We start from the raw sequence: 17,051 nt of genomic DNA, 5'->3' as shown, positions 1-17,051 counted from the left end.
TTGGATGACTTGCACATAAATGTGGTACAGCTTTACTAGGATTAATAACATCAATCCCATTAGCCTGCACTTTGTGTTCAGAGCTAATTACGCGATTTTAGCTTACTAACGTGCTAATATGATGGACATGGGAATACCTGCTTGATATCAGCATGTCACCATTGGCATTGTGAACATGCTAGCATGTTGATGTTAGCATTTAATTAGACCTGCTGACGTGGCTGTAAACTCTTAGCTATGAATTTAAATTGAGTTTTAATTATCTGGAGAAATAGCCACAATTCTACTAAAACAACAGTTCAGCAGCTACAAAAAAAAAAAAAAATTGGCTGCACGTGGCACAATTGACAAAATCCCAGACTCTATTACTTTGCTTGCCTGTATATGGCACACACCTGCTCTAAAATGTTGCTGTTTCTGTAACCTGTAAGTGGCACAAGGAGGACTGGAGCTACAGATCTGAAACTGCTTGTGCTTCTTCTATAGGCCTGAGCCTGGTTTTGGGTGCTTGACATCAAAATGTGTTGTTCCAATCCAAATGGCAGAATGCTTCAGTGCTAGCTGCTTTTCTTGTACTCTGTTGGTTGACTATTCTGGCTCCTATTGTGCTGTTTCACAGATTACATGATCAATGGGAAGTGGGACCAGAACTTCCTTTTCCCAGGGGGAACAGCGACACGCAACTTGTCAGCATCATCCTCTCCTATGTCCACTCTGAGCTCAAACTACAGAGGGGCAGGCGGCTCCTTTACCACAGAAACATCCACCACCTACATGTCCGGAGCAGGTAAGATGGACGGCAGTAATTATATCGACACAAATTTAGTCACAACATCAAGATATTATTTGTCTTTATCCTTGATCTTTCTCTCTTCCTGTAGCAGGCTCCCGTAGACATGAAATGATCGGAGGAGTACACTCATCAGAAGTTATCATGAGGAAGCGCTCAGAGAACAGGGGTTACACAGATGAAAACATCCGGGACTCAATCGTCATTGGAGATGTGTCTAGCAAGTTCCCAGATCTAGGTAAGCTTTGGACCTCTGCAGGAGTTTATTTCTTTATTCCAAAGAAAAAAAATTAGCTTTGTCTTTCTGGTCCATGTCTTTGGGGTGCAATATTTGAGATGTCTCAACAGGTACACTGTGCAAAGTGCATGAGGTTGATTGCTTGGACATCTGTTAGCAGGGTTGGGGCTGTTGGCTGCAAAGCAGGCTTATCCACACTGACTTTGCAGGAGCTATGCTGACTATCGCTGTTTCTTTCTCTCTCTCTCTCTCTCTCCCTCCCCTTGTCTCAACTTTGTTCTATTTATTTAATTTGACCTCTTTCTTTACTTCACCCTGTACCTGCCCACCTCTCCCTCCTACTTGGTACTTCCATCCTTTTCTTTGCCTCTTATTACCACCCCTTCGTCCTCCTCCTTTGCCCCCCCTGCTCAATGCGCCATCAGGTGGGTTCGGCTACGCTGGGATGCAGAGCAGCTCTCAGAGCCAGTTCAGCTACAACCTGTCTCAGGGTTCCAGGGCCAGGACTGAGTCTTCAGACGTCAATGAAGCCCTATATAATCTGGACAGGGTGCTCCTGGGTAAGTCTGCGGCTCACATGCATGAAGGCACTGGATGTGTTTGCTGGGTGTGACGCGTAATCCACCCCTACTCAGTCATCTTTATTCCTGCCTCTGTGTTTGTCTCATACTTTGTCTTCCTCTCTGATCTCCTCTTTAAAGATCTCCCTATTTGTTTCTATTCATTACTGTATGCTATGAAAATGAACTTTCAAAGAACTTTTAATCAAAGTTATGTCATATCATATGATAATTCAGTGGTGGCAGTGACTGTTTAGAAAACCTCTTGTTGTACTCAAGTATGCAGTGACATCACAGATTTTAGATAAGCTAATGAAGAGCATTGCGTTCACGCGCTATGTTGTCCACAAATTGAACCCAGAACAGTAAGTGAACGTGGTTGTTGTCCAAAAGGATTATGTTAATGTGGTCATTTCTTAAAGCTGCACTAATCACTGGTTTTATATTAGACTATATGTATAATGTGAAAGTGGTCACTTGTAATGACAAAACTACGGAAAATTTCAAGCAAACTCTGCAGTCGAGCATTTAAGTAGCTCTCAGATTATTGCATAAACAGTCAAAAAATATGTTAAAAACAATATGCTCTGGAAAATGGTCAGAAGTATTGCAAAGTACTTTATATGTAATTTGTATGACAAGGTTCAATCTATACTTCTCTGTCTTTTCACCCCTTGTACTCTCGAGTCTAAACGGAGATAGACCCAGTTTATAGTGATGATATCCAACAGTAGTCTTACTCCTGTCTGTCTGTGTCACCCATCAGATGCTCGACTGTCTCCGGGTGTACCAGACACCCCCAGCAGACTGGTGTTTTCTGCTCTTGGTCCCACTGCCCTCAAAGTGAGCTGGCAGGAGCCCCACTGTGAGAAAGACATCCTGGGCTACTGTGTTCTCTACCAGCTGCTCAGTGGAGGTACATGAACCCTGCAATGACCATTGGTTTTCATCTCTTCCATAATAAAGAGCTTACATTTTGCTATATTAGGATACAATGTATATACTTCTTGGCATAACAGGCATATGCCTGAAATCAATCTAAGACACAAATCTTTTTTTACTTTTAACTTTTTATTTTTAAATACCATTTGTGAGTATTTAATGCTGATGCTAAACAAGCTGTGTCCTGTCCTGTAGGGGAGATGAAGCGTATCAATGTGACGAACCCTGCAGAGAACTCTGTAATCATCCAGGACCTGCTGCCCAACCACTCCTACCTATTTAAGGTGAAGGGTCAGAGCCAGGAGGGCTGGGGTCCCGAGAGAGAGGGAGTCATCACCATCGAGTCGGCTGTCGACCCCAAGAGTCCCCTCAGCCCCATGCCAGGTACTGGTTCTGTGGATTTCTTGGATTAATCCGTGGACACAATGACTGTTTTTATGCAGTTACCAGAAGCACAATGTTCTCTTTTTATTGTTATTATTATATTATTATTATTATTTACTCATCTTTCACTGTAGGCTCACCATTTACTCTGAGCACTCCCAGTGCCCCGGGCCCCCTGGTCTTTACTGCTCTTAGCCCCGACTCCCTGCAGCTCAGCTGGGAGAAACCTCGTAAACCCAACGGAGACATCTTGGGCTATGTAGTCAGCTGCGAACAGCTGCATGGTGGAGGTGAGGCTTTCCGGAAAGATTGGAGAGAAAAAACAACTTAAAAATATTCCAAATTCAAATATAAAATAAAAAAAATAAAAAAAACACCATAGTTGGTTTGTGCATCTACCAGGTTGCCATAAGGCTTTGTTGTGAAAGTACGTTATTTTCTGACCTCTATTTTTGGTTTCCTCCAGGAGACGTGCGTTCCTTCCAGGTGAACGGGGACAGTTCTGAGACCAGTCTGACCGTTCCAAACCTGACTGAGAATGTTCCCTACAAGTTTAAAGTTCAGGCTCGGACTACACAGGGCTTCGGCCCTGAGAGGGAGGGCATCATCACCATTGAGTCTCAGGATGGAAGTAAGATGAATCCTACTGACAGAGCTTTAGATATAAATTAAAACTCAAACCTCCCAATAGTGGCTAGAGACTGAAATGTTTAACACACCCCACAATATGACAGTGGGGATGAACAGAAACTTTTTCTTAGGGCCTAATGATGGCACTAGAGGAAAGATCACAGGGTCCTGAATCAGGACTGTTTATCCAGTTGGAGCATGAATGTATTAAACGATGGGACATCATCTGTACACTGTTGACATTTTGGCCGGATGGAACGCTAGAGCAAATGTTGCAAATGGAAAAGTGTTGAAAATGGAGAGTGTTCATCTATTCAGCGGCGTGAACATGTTCAGTAAATTTCAAGTTGGAAATTTTGGCCGGATGTCGGCACCAGAGAAAACATTTGGGGTCATGGCTTGGGGATCTTGAATATTTGCAGTAGGTTTCATGGATAAATGAATATCTGGTGTAAAAACAAAAAACGAAACAACAACTTAAGAGTCATCCATTAAGGGGCGTGAATTTCAACAGCAAACAATGTAGACATTTTTTGTGATAAACTTATTGATCTCCTCAGTCGAGGAGAAAGTTTGACATGAAGCGTGGCGCTATGAAAGGTCTGGAAGTCACCAAAATCATTAGAAATGACCCTCTGTGTACTTTGAATATCTATACCAAAGTTCATGGCAATGTGACTGTTATTGAGATTTGTCGCTCTAGATCAGGGGTGTCAGCCCAATTTGATCTCAAGTGGGCCGGACCAGTAAAACCAGTGCATAATAACCGATAAATAACAACTCCAAATTTGTCCCTCTCTTTTAGTGAAAAGGGGTACAAGTACATAATGATCAGCCTGTTGACAAAACAGACAATGAACAGCCTGAGATATCCTAGGAAAAATAAGGGCAGTTTGAAAAATATGTCTTACTTACGGAAGAAGATTAGGGACACGTGAAAAATGTATTTGAGTTCTGAGTTTAAATTCAGAATTATGAGGACATTTTTTGAGAGAAAATCCCGCACGCTGACCATTATGCAAGCAATAATTTATTAGAAAATAAAAACGTTTCGGTCTCAGACCTTCATCAGGTAAATACCTGATTTAAAATGTACCTGATGAAGGTCTGAGACCGAAACGTTGTATTTTTCTAATAAATTATTGCTTGCGTAATGGTCAGCGTGCGGGATTTTCTCTAAAAAAATGTTTGATCTGCTACTCTTGATAATATCCTACGCACCTGCCCGACAAAAGAGGTGTGCAAAAAGGTTTTCTTACGTTGCACAGAATTATGAGGAAAAAAAGTCAGAATTCAGACTTTTTTTTAAAACTTGAAAAAAGAAATTTCAGAATTCTTAATTTAAATTGTTAAATTATAAAGACATTTTTTTAAGTAAACGAGAAGTCAGAATTCTGACTTATTTTCAGAATTCTGTGATTAAAGTCAGAATTCTGACTTTAACTCAGAACTCAATATTTTTTTTCACATGTGGCCCTAATCCTCTTCCGTACTTACTGTATATGTATTCTGGTCAGGACGGAAAAAGTTAGTCTGAATGTTATATTCCTCGAGGTTGGAAAGGCGCTGTGAGCTTTCCATTTACCTCTGTGAAGAAATAGGATCTGGTCAAACCCGACGCTGTTTCCACTTTTCTCCTTTTTGAAGGAGACATTTTCCACCGGCGGCTCCTGCATGAACAGTAGCCTACGCTTGACAGCTGTATGTAAGCACAATAGGATCTATAATAATCAGGATCTATTATAATCATAATCAGCATAGGGCCAGCTACACTTATTAGGACAGCGCTAGGAATATTTGGAAATTTGGAATGAATGACTTCTCTGCAAATTTCACACATTGCAAAGTCATAAACGTGGGCCGGATTGGACCCTTCGGAGATTTGAAAAGTTTGTCTGACACCCCTGTTCTAGACCATCCTAGGACCGAAAATGCAGTCAACATTTAAATAATACTCAAGATTTCCGTATTATCCAAATATTCGTTTTAGCCTTCCTATCACGTTCTCATAACTTATCCCATTCTAGTACATACCAGTATTTTCCTTCCTTCCTTGCTCCCTGTAGGCGCTTTGTCTCAGTACAGCAGCCAATCAACGAGGAGGGAAGTTTTCCAAATGCCAACAGAGGTCAGCACGCGGACCAACGTGTCCCACACCATGCTCAACGACCCCTACTTCTCAGGTACAAATGATAAAAAATAAAATAAAATAAAGTTTCAGTTCTGTTCTCCTGAACAACATAAATAAAAATAAAAAATACATTCCCACATTAATACCACCTGCTCATTTCTAACAGATGGGATGATGATGACGACACAGCACTCAGAGACCAGCGGCATGGTGACCCGTCAAGTCACCAAGGAAGTGGTTCAGAGGAGCGTCATGGGAGGAACCACCGTCACAAAGAAGATGTTTTATGAATCTTAAAAATATCTTATTGAGCTACGCCCAAATTAACAGCCAAAGGTCCAACATGATGAGGAATCATATCTGAGAGTCTCTTTTAAAAAGAGTCTGCTTCAGAGTACCCACACACGGATGTTTTTAATGTGTGTGTGTGGGTGTGAGATTCTGCGACCAGAAAAGATATAGTGTAATAAAAAGATGGAGGGGAGGCCGTTCTCTCATGCCTGTTACAAACTGGGGCCACTTTCCTTTATAGATGAGGGTCATTTTTTTATCATTTACATTCATTTTTCACTCTTGCTTCTGATATCTTTCATTTCAGTTACTTGCTACTAAGCAAATTAGTTAGCGTTAGACTCCTCCCTCCCTTCTGTCGGTTCAGATCTGGTAACACACTGAGGCTTTAAACCAGGCCCAGCCCGGGCCAGTAATCTGACAGAAATCCAAAGGGACAAGTGTCCCCCTTTTGTCTCCTGTCCTCCACCTGTCTGTAAGAGATGTTGTGTCTGTATGCGAGGTGTTTTGAATGTTTCAGGTTAAACCCACCGAATTTCAACAGCTTTTTGAGCTGCGTCTGCATGCAGGAGCGATTTGCTTGAAATTGCTGTGGATGTTTCACATGGTTAATCATTTTCACCCAAGTGGTCTTATCTTGAGAAATCAAGAGTATAAAAGTGGTGTATTTGGGACTGTTCATAGATTTGTATTATATTTTCCAAGCATATTTAATACTTTTTAAACGATTTTTTACATACATTACATTAAATCTAATGCCAAATATTAGATACATCCACAAATAGGTTGGTGCTTGTGTTGCTCATTGATATGCACATTCTACTGACAGCATGATTTTACAATACAGACAAATTATCAAAGATCTATTAGATGTAACATGTTTTTGCATTCTTTAAGATGTTTAATATTAAAATATATATATATATATATATATATAGTATCCACTGCTTCAAGTTAATGCTTTTCATATGCTTGCTCTGCCAAGGCCATTGTATTTTGCATTTTAAGTCGATTAATATTCAAACAATGAGATCTTGATATTTTAGAGAAAGTGTACGTAAAGACAGAAAGATTAAATTATCATTAGAATAAATATTTTGTCACAAAACCTGATGTGGATAAGTGGATGAACGTTTCACCACAAAATACTCTCAGTTAAGTATTCATGTTCTTTTGACCATCATGTATCACTTAGCTTTAAGCAAAATGAGCTTACCTTTTGCATTGTTACGTTTCTCTTTTTGGTATGTCAATTCTATTGCACAATAAAGATCTGAAATACATTTGTAGTACATTTGAATGTTTCTCTAGATCTGTGACCACTGAAGACAAGTTGGAGCATTTGCAGTTCATTTATTGATGTTTGGCAGGGGAGCCATCTTAATATTGCATGCATAAACAATAAACACAAACACAGCTGCCAAAACAAGCCTGACAAATGTTTGCAGGAGACAAAAAAAGCAAACACTGAGAATTAACTCTTCACATGCGTCAACCCAGTCTGTAATTATCTGCCTGTGCATTTTAGCAAGCCTTCAGCAGCTGCAATGTTTCACTGCACTGAGGCTCTAAGTGGCTGGTCGCACCTCCTTCCATAGTGCCTTCATGCTTTTATAACATTTGTCAAGTTAGTTCGCACGTTTCAATTATAAGTAATAAAAAAAGCAATCAAAAAATACACTTCCATATCTCCATTGTGACATTAAAACCAGCATTGGCATTCTTTTTTCACTTGAAAAAAAACCAAACACATGGGTCTTTGAGGGTTGAGGACTAAACTCTCTCAAAGCCTATTGGGCATTGTGAAAAAAGACAAGGCAACACTAGAACATTTTATAACTTAAAATAATGTTTCCAAAATCAACTCGTAACAGGGTGAACAGCACTTCTGCATTCGCTTTGCAACCCTTTTCCGGCTATAACCGCACTGCGCAAGTTTGCCAGATCGGGTGGCGGCTCTGTAGTTCAAATAAGACATAATGGGACAATTCCGCTTCCAACCTGTAGGGGGACCGAAGCGGGAAAAGTTCTCTAGTGTTGCAGGAAGTGTACTGCAGAATGATGGCGGTTCTTGTCCCTGTGAGACCTTAAAAGGAACCTCACAGAAAGAGTCACACTTTTAGTCCAGAATTAGCACACAATTCAAATTCACTAAATCACAGACCAGAATAAAAGCACAGACTCTGTGGGCTGCTGAGGGTCAGGACTGAGGAGTGACTGAGGAGTGTGTTAAGCAGTTCAATTCCAGAGGCAGGGCCCGGGGCAGAGGCACGGCTGTCTGACTCCTGCGGGCCTTATCACCAGGTCTTTGACCGACTCCACAGTCCCAAACACGGGGTACAGTTCCTCTGTGAACTTCTCGTTGTAGGTGTACAGGTGGGAGCGCTTCTCCACATCGTAGAAAGACAGCTGGCCCTGCTCATAGTCCAGGTACACCCCTACTTTCCTGGGCACCAGGCTCTGTGACAGCGGGGTGGCGGGTACCGTCAGGGCTTTCAGATCTGTGCCCCTCTCCAGGCGGAGGGTCAGGTAGCCTCTGGCTGTGGTGAGCGGGCGGAAGCCCTGCCTCACCCCGGACGCCTTGGCCACACCTAGCCGCCAGTCCCGCTCCCCAACCTCCACCTCCCAGTAGTGGCGTCCGGAGGTGTAGCCCTCCTGGCCCACGGCACACCACCAGCCGTCGAAGCGCCGCTGGCACCGCGGGACTTCCCGGCGCTTCAGGCCGCACCGCATGCGCTTATGATCACTGGAGATGAGCAGGTCTGGGTTGGCCGAGTCTGAGTCCAGAGTGACTTCCTCTGCAGAGTTACAGACCAGGAAAGATGGGATAACAAATCTGATTACAGATTTTAATGAGGAACAGGGATGATGTGATTGCCAATGATTTTCATACCTGCAGCATCGCAAATCCAATTCCAGACTGTAAAGGAAAGAAGAGAACATCTTTAAAGCTGACATTCAATATGTTTTGTATTATCGATGGATCAAATGACGACGTGTGTAATGTGTAAGGAGTCGCTCGTAGTGATGAAGAATTATCAACTGACTGTTGCTAAACCCACTACACTACCTGCTCAGCACCAAACAGCACACAGACAACATTAGCAGCTAGCTGGTGAACAGAGTGGAGCATTTAGCAGCTAAAGAGCCAGATATTTCCCTCAGGAGTTGGTGGAGACCAAAACAGAGCTAATAGGAGAGTGACTAATGGACCTACATTTGTCTCCTACCAACCCAAATGTCAATACATTTTCAGAATCCCATATAATTAAACTATAAATGGCTACGATAATTGAAGGCAGATGTTTAACCAACCAAACAGCTCTGGTCCTTAAAGATATAATATGTAATATTTCTGCATTAAAATGTCTAAAAATGACTGTATCTGTACTTAAATTATCCCAAAATGTTTCCAATAATGGTCAAACCCAGAGAAATCTGTAATTTAATCAATGGCACGGAGCGTGTCATTTGACGTCATATAACCTTTAGTCTATATCCTTGACGTTCCACTTCCGGGATTGCTCCGGTGCTGCAGGAAATTCCGCCGGATGCATGTCTTTTCGCCGATGTCCGTCACCTTCCGCTCTCTTTGTGTTTGGCGTTCTAAACTCCGGTGGATTCATGAGGACTATGGTTAACTGCTCCTCAGATCTCTGCAGGGTAAATCCGGACAGCTAGCTAGACTATCTGTCCAATCTGAGTTTTCTCTCGCACGACAGCAGACGTGCGGAGCTTACGGACGCCCATGACGATTGTGATTGCCAATAAACCAGAGAACGTTTTTCTCCCATGCCGGAATGCCGTGTGGACTAGCCAGACCCTCCACAGCGCGTGGATGGTCTGGCAAAGTGAGACTATATAACCTTTAACCCCTCTAGTTGCTTTAAAGAGAGTGAAATGGAGCGGCAAACATAAGGTCTCCGGTCTGCACTGATTGTACATTTAAGTCCAGAAAAATAAATATAAATATAATACATGAAACTAATTAATCAGAACAAACCTCAGGGGTGAGCCAACACAAGTAATGAAATAAAATGCAAAAAGGTTATTATTATGTTTATTATTATCAAGGTAAAAGACAATCTATTGTGATTGACTGTAGATTTTAGATCATATAACCCAGCAGCACAGCCACTACAATGCAGATTTAATTTCAGGGTAATTATATATAATTATAATAAATAGTGAGGATTTCTACTCACCGCTGTGGGGGATGTAGCGGACAGTGTCTGAAAGAAGAAAGAGATTACTGGGACTACAAGGAGACAATCAGGAGTTGCATTCATCACCCAAGTCCTTCGTCACGCTCCTTTTCTAAACTTGCTTTCACGCACTATCCTCTAATCACATATCGGTCCGGATTAGTTCTGATTAAAGTGACTCATCAAATTTCACTCCTGCTAAAGAACACTTCCCTAAAGTTGACAATAGATACCTCAAATGTACTCACCAATATTCTGGCTCCTCTGCTTTCTCACCAGCCACTGTTTAGTCATGTCCTCCTAAACACACACACACACACACACACACACACACACACACACACACACACACACACACACACACACACACACACACACACACACATAACAATTCACACTGTTACAGTAACACTATTGACAGCATCATGCTACAGGGTTTCTGCAGGTTTCACCAAGTCAAATTTAAGACCTATTTAAGACCTTTTTAAGACCATTATGAATTAAATGTAAGACCTATATCACAACATAATGAAGAAAAAAAAACATAGTCAGATGTCAGAGTGCGCAAACATCATCCGAAACAATTCCCTGATTTTCTCTTTTGCATTATAGGACCGGTGTCTAGATTGGCTGCAATATAAGTTGCATATTGGTCTAATTTGTAGTCGTAATACAGCAAATTATAACTGGACTAGCGACAGAAAGAACTACAACATAGGGCTGGGCGATATGGAGAAAATCAAATATCACGATATTTTTGACCGAATACCTCGATATCGTTACCGCAGCGATACTGTAGTGTTGACTATTGGTGCTTTCACAACATATTTACACAATGAGATTTTTGATAAATAATCATCAGTAATGTGGATATAATGACTAAGTGGGTAAAGGCAAATAATAGAACAGTTACAGCAGTCTGGTAAGTTCAGAAAATGACATCACTTTACTGTAATGCAGCCTTTAAAACCAGGAAAAGACACCACTTATGCCATATTACGATATTACGATATCCAAAATCTAAGATGATATCTAGTCTCATATCGCGATACCGATATAATATCGATATATTGCCCAGCTCTACTACAATACCACAGAATTAAAAATGAACATTGTAAAGCGCTGCGGGAAAATTTCAATGAGCATTAGAGGTAGGGAAATTAAGACCTGTTTAAAATGATTTAGGACCTACAACACAACACTTTAATTTAAGACTTTGTAAGGCCTAAAAATTTGATTTGAAATTTTTGACTACCCAGGTGCCCCACACTGCTTATTCTATCACTGGTAATAAATTCAACTACAAAACAGAAGTAGAAAATAAACCAATTTCGTTCAACATAATCTAAGCAGGGATATATTGTGACAGCCATCCAGACCTTGACGAGGCTGTCCGCGTTCATCACAGCCAGCATGACGAGCTCCATGGCTGGGAGCAGGTTGGGGAGACGACCCCTCTTCCACTGGAACTCCAGGTCGTCTAGCATCATGAGCACAGGCTCGCCGGGCCAGACGGTGGGCTGGAAACACACGAGTAGGAAAACAACAACAAAAAAACATGATCAGTGTTACTTATTGAAGTGTTTACTAGAGCTGGTCAATATATCGATATTATATCGGTATTGCGATATGAGACTAGTCTTAGATTTTGGATATCGTAATATCGTGAGATGGCATAAGTGGTGTCTTCTCCTGGTTTTAAAGGCTGCATTACAGTAAAGTGATGTACTTTTCTGAACTTACCAGACTGTTGTAACTGTTCTATTATTTGCCTTTACCCACTTAGTTGTTATATCCACATTAATGATGATTATTCATGAAAAATCTCATTGTGTAAATATGTTGTGAAAGCACCGATAGTCAACACTACAGTATCGCTGAAGATATCGATATCGAGGTATTTGGTCAAAAATATTGTGATATTTGATTTTCTCCATATCGCCCAGCCCTAGTGTTTACTCTAAATTGTGATCATAACTCCAGCACGCTCTGAGGTTTGCTTTCACACCTGCGCAGTTTGGTCCGTTTTATCCGAACCCTGGAGTTTGTTTTGGAGTGGTGTAAAATCTCATTCGAACTTTGGTGCGGATCAAACAACCGAGCTCTGGTCCGCTTGAAAATGGGGATCTCGGTTCACCAGCTATCGTTTCGACCGTGTGACATTTGTTTACAGTGTTTGGTAGGGCTGCACAATTAATCGCAACTTTATCCAAATCGCAATATGGAATAGTGCAATATCCAAATCGCAGAGGGGTGCAATATTTGTTAAAGGCAAAATATGTGTCAAACCATTCTGAATGAAGTATTGTGATGCTACAGAAACGCCCCGGCCTACACATCCTACAGAAAACATCTTTGTTTGGTACAGATCCTCGCAAAAATCACACTATAATCATTTGAATTTTTGCAGTGAAAATGAGAATAATGATACAAACATGATCATTCCCTTCAATATTATAAATGCAATCGCAATATCAGTCAAAATAATCACAATTAGATATTTTCCTCATATCATGCAGCCCTAGTGCTTGGTGCTTTTGACAAATGGCAGAGTGAACGCAATCCGAACCAAATGAGAAATTTCGACAATGTTGCAACTTCACCGTCCGATCGCACCGAGTCTACCGAACCGCAGGTGTGAAAGCGCCCTGAGTATGATGGTGATGACTGTCACAGGCTGGGGTTTAGTTTAATCATCTTTATCAGATGCAAGGAGGCAAGTGGGTCAGACTTTAATCACCGACTAGCCACGTGTCCGGTCAGTCACGAAGATTATACTTTTGTACGCTTAGGTGTGTAGTTTTATTTCTCATGCATCTGCATTCAATCCCCTCACACGTGCTCACTCGCTATTCCTTGCTGTCCTGCCTGTCACAGTCAATTATCCTATCAGCTGTTCTCGTTAGCTGGTCACATCAGCTGATCTCATCTATCCAATAGCTCAGCGTCACGCCTACATCAGCCTGTCATCCTGCTTACTGTTTGAATATGATTCTCTCTCTGCCTTCAGTGCATTTATGCTGCTGTTATGCGTGCAGTACGTCAACGGCTGCTTTGCTATTTAAATCTGTTCTCTCTGTTGTAGTCAGCTGTCATTTCAGTGCAAATCGCCGTGAACTGCAATTCGCCCCACTACCTCCCCATCACCAACAGTCTTCGCAGAATCCTTCAACTCCACCAGCTTTATCAGAATCATCAGCCGCCACCACCACCAGTGTCTGGACACCCCTCAGTTACAAATCTCCCTGTAGAGTTCTGCCAAGAGTTACAGTGCTCAGCATAAGTGAATACACCCACGCTAAAGTTGACTAAGGAGAGGAATAAAAAAAATCATCTTTTGGAAATTCATCTTAATCCCTTAATTAAAAAAAAAAGGAAAAATCCAACCTTTAAAGACACCAATTTTCTTTGTGAATGAATAATGTATTGTAAATAAATAAATGTTCTTCCTTAAAATACAGGGGGCATAAATAAGTACACCCCTATGTTAAATTCCCATAGAGGCAGATTTTTCTTTTTAAAGGCCAGTTATTTTATGGATCCAGGATACTATGCATCCTGATAAAGTTCCCTTGGCCTTTGGAATTAAAATAGCCTTTTTAAAAGATGATTTTTTTATTCAACTTTTTAGTCAACTTTAGCATGGCTGTATTCACTTACGTATGCTGAGCACTGTACATATCTTACATACTCACTCACATATCATCCGCTATAATAAACATTCATTTATACTTAATTCACTTGTCTCTCCTGATTGAAATAGGTGCTGGAAGAAACACATCATCCTATAGTCACCTGAGGTCTGCTTTTTATCTCCCGTGTCCAGTCCATGATGACTCTTTTGTGGGGCCCCATGTCGCACTCCCCCCCTGCTTCCAGCATGCAGAGGAGGTGTCCCTTCCAGTCTTTCTTCTCTGGTTTCTCCTGCTGGTATTCAGACAGGATGATCCTCGGCTGAACAGGAAACGCAAACATTAAAGTAGAGCTGCAACGATTAGTACATTGACACAAACTATTGATTTTAGAATCAATTCAAGTTTGTTTTGTGCCATTTTGGCACAATTGATTATGGGGGTGGGGGGCATATCGTAGTGGGGGGTCTGGATGTCCTCCCCTGGGAAGTTTTCAGCATCAGCGACTTCATTTCCTGTACTTGGATACACTTTTATGAACCAATTTAAGGTAGAAAGACCATATAATGGAAAGTATGTCATTGGCCATTTTTAAGTGGCTATATGGAAATCCTGGAGCTTTCTTAGTGGGTATACTGGGTATACTGGGTATACCTGCGTATCACGTAGACTACACCATTGACCGGAGCCCCACATTTCACCAAAAGCAGAACATCCAGAAAGCATGTAGTTGATCTAGTTACTGATGACAAAAAACAGCCCCATCCGTAGACCGTACGTACCTGTACTCTCTTCTCCAACACAGCAGCCCATTCCACAATGAAATCACGGCACACACTGGCCGGCCAGATGTCCTCACTGGTCCAGATGTGGCCGAGGATGTTTGACCTCTAGGGTAAAGATATACAGTACATAATATAGATGAGATAGTCTGTCGATGTTTGTCTGTGACAGAAAGAAACGATAGAGGAGAAAAGCTTACCTGGCAAATTCTGTTGAGCTCTCGGGCTAATTCCATGATAAATAACTGACTCTCCAACAGTGGCTCCTTCTTCTCAAGTTTCACTCGCTTACGAGACTCCTGGGGCAAAAGAAACATTTTGTAGCAAGGTATACAAATGAAGCACTTCATGGCAAAACATTTTTTTTTTGCTATCAGAGCAGAACAGAGTTGCATAACCGTACCTTGAGTCGGATCTTGAGCTTTTTGGCCGGCTCGATAAGAAACTGCAGACAGTCCTTCATCATGCTGCTGGCTGGAGAGCGAGGCAGATGCCCTGTGGTACAATAATAAAAAAGCTTTAGTACTGGCACACACTCTGTCAGGAGCTGGAGCTGAAGTGCAGCTGACTGGGCTCGCGTCGCCCACACAAATCGATGAGAGAGCAGAAATCTGTAATTTATGAGAGGTGGCAAAAGGTATGTATGCATGCAGAGAGAGAAAGAGAGAAAGAGAGAAAGAGAGAGAGAGAAAAGCACTGCAGAACTTATATCACAGCTCTGCACTGGACGTCCACAGAGGGCTCATTATTAGGCACTCTGAGCTATCATTAAGTGAGAAGGAGGAGGGTTAAGAGGACCCACGCATTGGTAGAAGAGTGAAATGAGACAGCTCACCCACTCAACACACACACACACACACAACACCACAAAGTGAGAGGCAGAGAGCGGCACAATGTAGAAACAGGCAAAAAATATTGCACAGTAACAGGATTTCCTGACGTGTGTGGGTCGATGCATCTTGATCAAGGCCTTGAAATTGGAAATTTATTCCCAAGGAGATCTGAGACAGCAGCACAGAGCACTTTTAACAACACTGCGGAGGGTGCGGGGGAGCGTTGGACCAGTTTGCTGTTGATTCAGCAGTCCGCCTCTGTACGCCAGTTTGATGCGCTGAGGGGGATTTGCTGTTCCCTCTGTGATGTAGGGGTGGCAGCTGAGCCAAAGGATGCTGCTACTGACTTCCCAAGGACTTAAGAGAACATATGGTTTTGAGAGTTCTTTGACGAAGAAAAGACATCCAACTTAAGGGACAAACTCTGATAACTGAAAGTTTACCTTTGAGTGACAAATATTATTACTGAGGATTGATGAAAGACAAATGCTTTTTTCTGAATTTTGTGGATATTTTCCCCTATGATGATGATTCGTTTCGTTTTTTTATTTACACATATTCAAAATTTTAAAGGGTATGACATATAGTTTGCAAGATACGTGTGAAGAAGAATTGCCTAAAAACCCTACAGGGGCTTAACAAGTGGAATTCTGCAGGCAGCATATCACAGGAAAATATCACGTCAGTGCAATCTATATAATTTGTCTCTATCAATAATTTTACACACACACCCACACACACACCTCAAAGAAAATTAATCACTAAGTGCAATGACTTGAAATGGCACACTGTGGTGAACCTTTTCATATGACTGAAGAAGCCAGAAAGAGTCATGTATAAAAAAAAATTGTATGAACTTGCCCACTGAGGCCATGGCACGTACTGGGAAGGAAGAAACATCCACAGAACATCTTAACTAATGAATAGGCTATTGATATATATATTTCTGAGTAAATAAATGTGCCTATATATAGTCTAACACGACTTGGTTTATTTTGGGCATTGGGAGAGCGTGTAGGTGGCAGAGGAGCTGGAAGATTAGAGAAAATCCAGGATTACCTCGGTGCTGCTGTAGGCTACAAACCCAGGTAGTGACTTTCTATATTAGGACTGAAAGACCAACCTCTGCAAGGCAGCAACATCACAACACGCATATAGCCTACTATGATACACCGCGCACAACAACTGGCACGTAACAGGGAAGATGAACCCATGAACGGTTTCCAAAAATGAACCACAAATCACTAACAGGCAGACAAACTATTTTTGTTTAACAACGCCTTAAGCAGCGGTGCAGTTTAACCGCTTTTCTCTACGGAAATTGACGTTTTTGTAAAAAAAAAATTAAATAAAAAAGGCCAACGTCTCACCTTGTTAAGGGAGAATTTTCCTTTCCGCAGATAACTTTGCGCAGCTCCTCCGTGATGTTTTCGCTAAACTCGGACTGATTTAGCTAGCGCTCCGAGACCCTAAAGAGATGCACTTCAATGTTTCATCCACACTCGAACTGCTGCAGGAGAGACACACACACAGCGCGCTCTTATCTTATCCACCTACCCCTGTTATCTGCCGCCGCCTTCACTGAGCTGTAGTTTGAAAAACAACCGTGAGAGGTCGCCATAGCTCCAGTTAA

The 17,051-nt window shown here is 41.8% G+C and overlaps 2 protein-coding genes across 4 annotated transcripts in view; one reads left to right on the top strand and one right to left on the bottom strand.

The window, feature by feature from the left end:
- Window positions 1–6,879, top strand: part of itgb4 (integrin, beta 4) — a 36,855-nt gene extending 29,976 nt beyond the window's left edge. The window contains exons 34-42 of one of the 3 annotated variants that reach the window (XM_039789024.1): window positions 620–787; window positions 882–1,028; window positions 1,454–1,588; window positions 2,355–2,504; window positions 2,726–2,914; window positions 3,049–3,204; window positions 3,381–3,545; window positions 5,611–5,727; window positions 5,842–6,879. In XM_039789024.1, coding sequence (XP_039644958.1) covers window positions 620–787; window positions 882–1,028; window positions 1,454–1,588; window positions 2,355–2,504; window positions 2,726–2,914; window positions 3,049–3,204; window positions 3,381–3,545; window positions 5,611–5,727; window positions 5,842–5,972 — 1,358 coding nt within the window. In that variant the 3' untranslated portion in view covers window positions 5,973–6,879. The remainder of the gene's footprint in view (window positions 1–619; window positions 788–881; window positions 1,029–1,453; window positions 1,589–2,354; window positions 2,505–2,725; window positions 2,915–3,048; window positions 3,205–3,380; window positions 3,546–5,610; window positions 5,728–5,841) is intronic. The other 2 variants (XM_039789023.1, XM_039789025.1) reach the window with 2 other exon arrangements.
- A 457-nt stretch (window positions 6,880–7,336) lies between these two features.
- zgc:194990 (uncharacterized protein LOC568410 homolog) lies at window positions 7,337–16,934 on the bottom strand. The gene is made up of 10 exons (XM_039789021.1): window positions 16,789–16,934; window positions 14,989–15,080; window positions 14,786–14,884; window positions 14,586–14,693; window positions 13,967–14,125; window positions 11,551–11,691; window positions 10,420–10,471; window positions 10,172–10,198; window positions 8,860–8,886; window positions 7,337–8,764 (listed from the first exon to the last, which is right to left on the bottom strand). The coding sequence occupies exons 2-10, from the start codon at window positions 15,049–15,051 to the stop codon at window positions 8,205–8,207; spliced, it is 1,236 nt and encodes a 411-aa protein (XP_039644955.1). The 5' UTR covers window positions 15,052–15,080; window positions 16,789–16,934; the 3' UTR covers window positions 7,337–8,204.
- Window positions 16,935–17,051: the final 117 nt, after the last annotated feature.

The sequence above is a fragment of the Perca fluviatilis genome, chromosome 21 (genome assembly GCF_010015445.1).
Source record: "Perca fluviatilis chromosome 21, GENO_Pfluv_1.0, whole genome shotgun sequence".
NCBI classification, from domain to species: domain Eukaryota; kingdom Metazoa; phylum Chordata; class Actinopteri; order Perciformes; family Percidae; genus Perca; species Perca fluviatilis.
The sequence above is the reverse complement of the archived record's forward strand: the minus strand, read 5'-3'. Positions and strand labels throughout refer to the sequence as shown.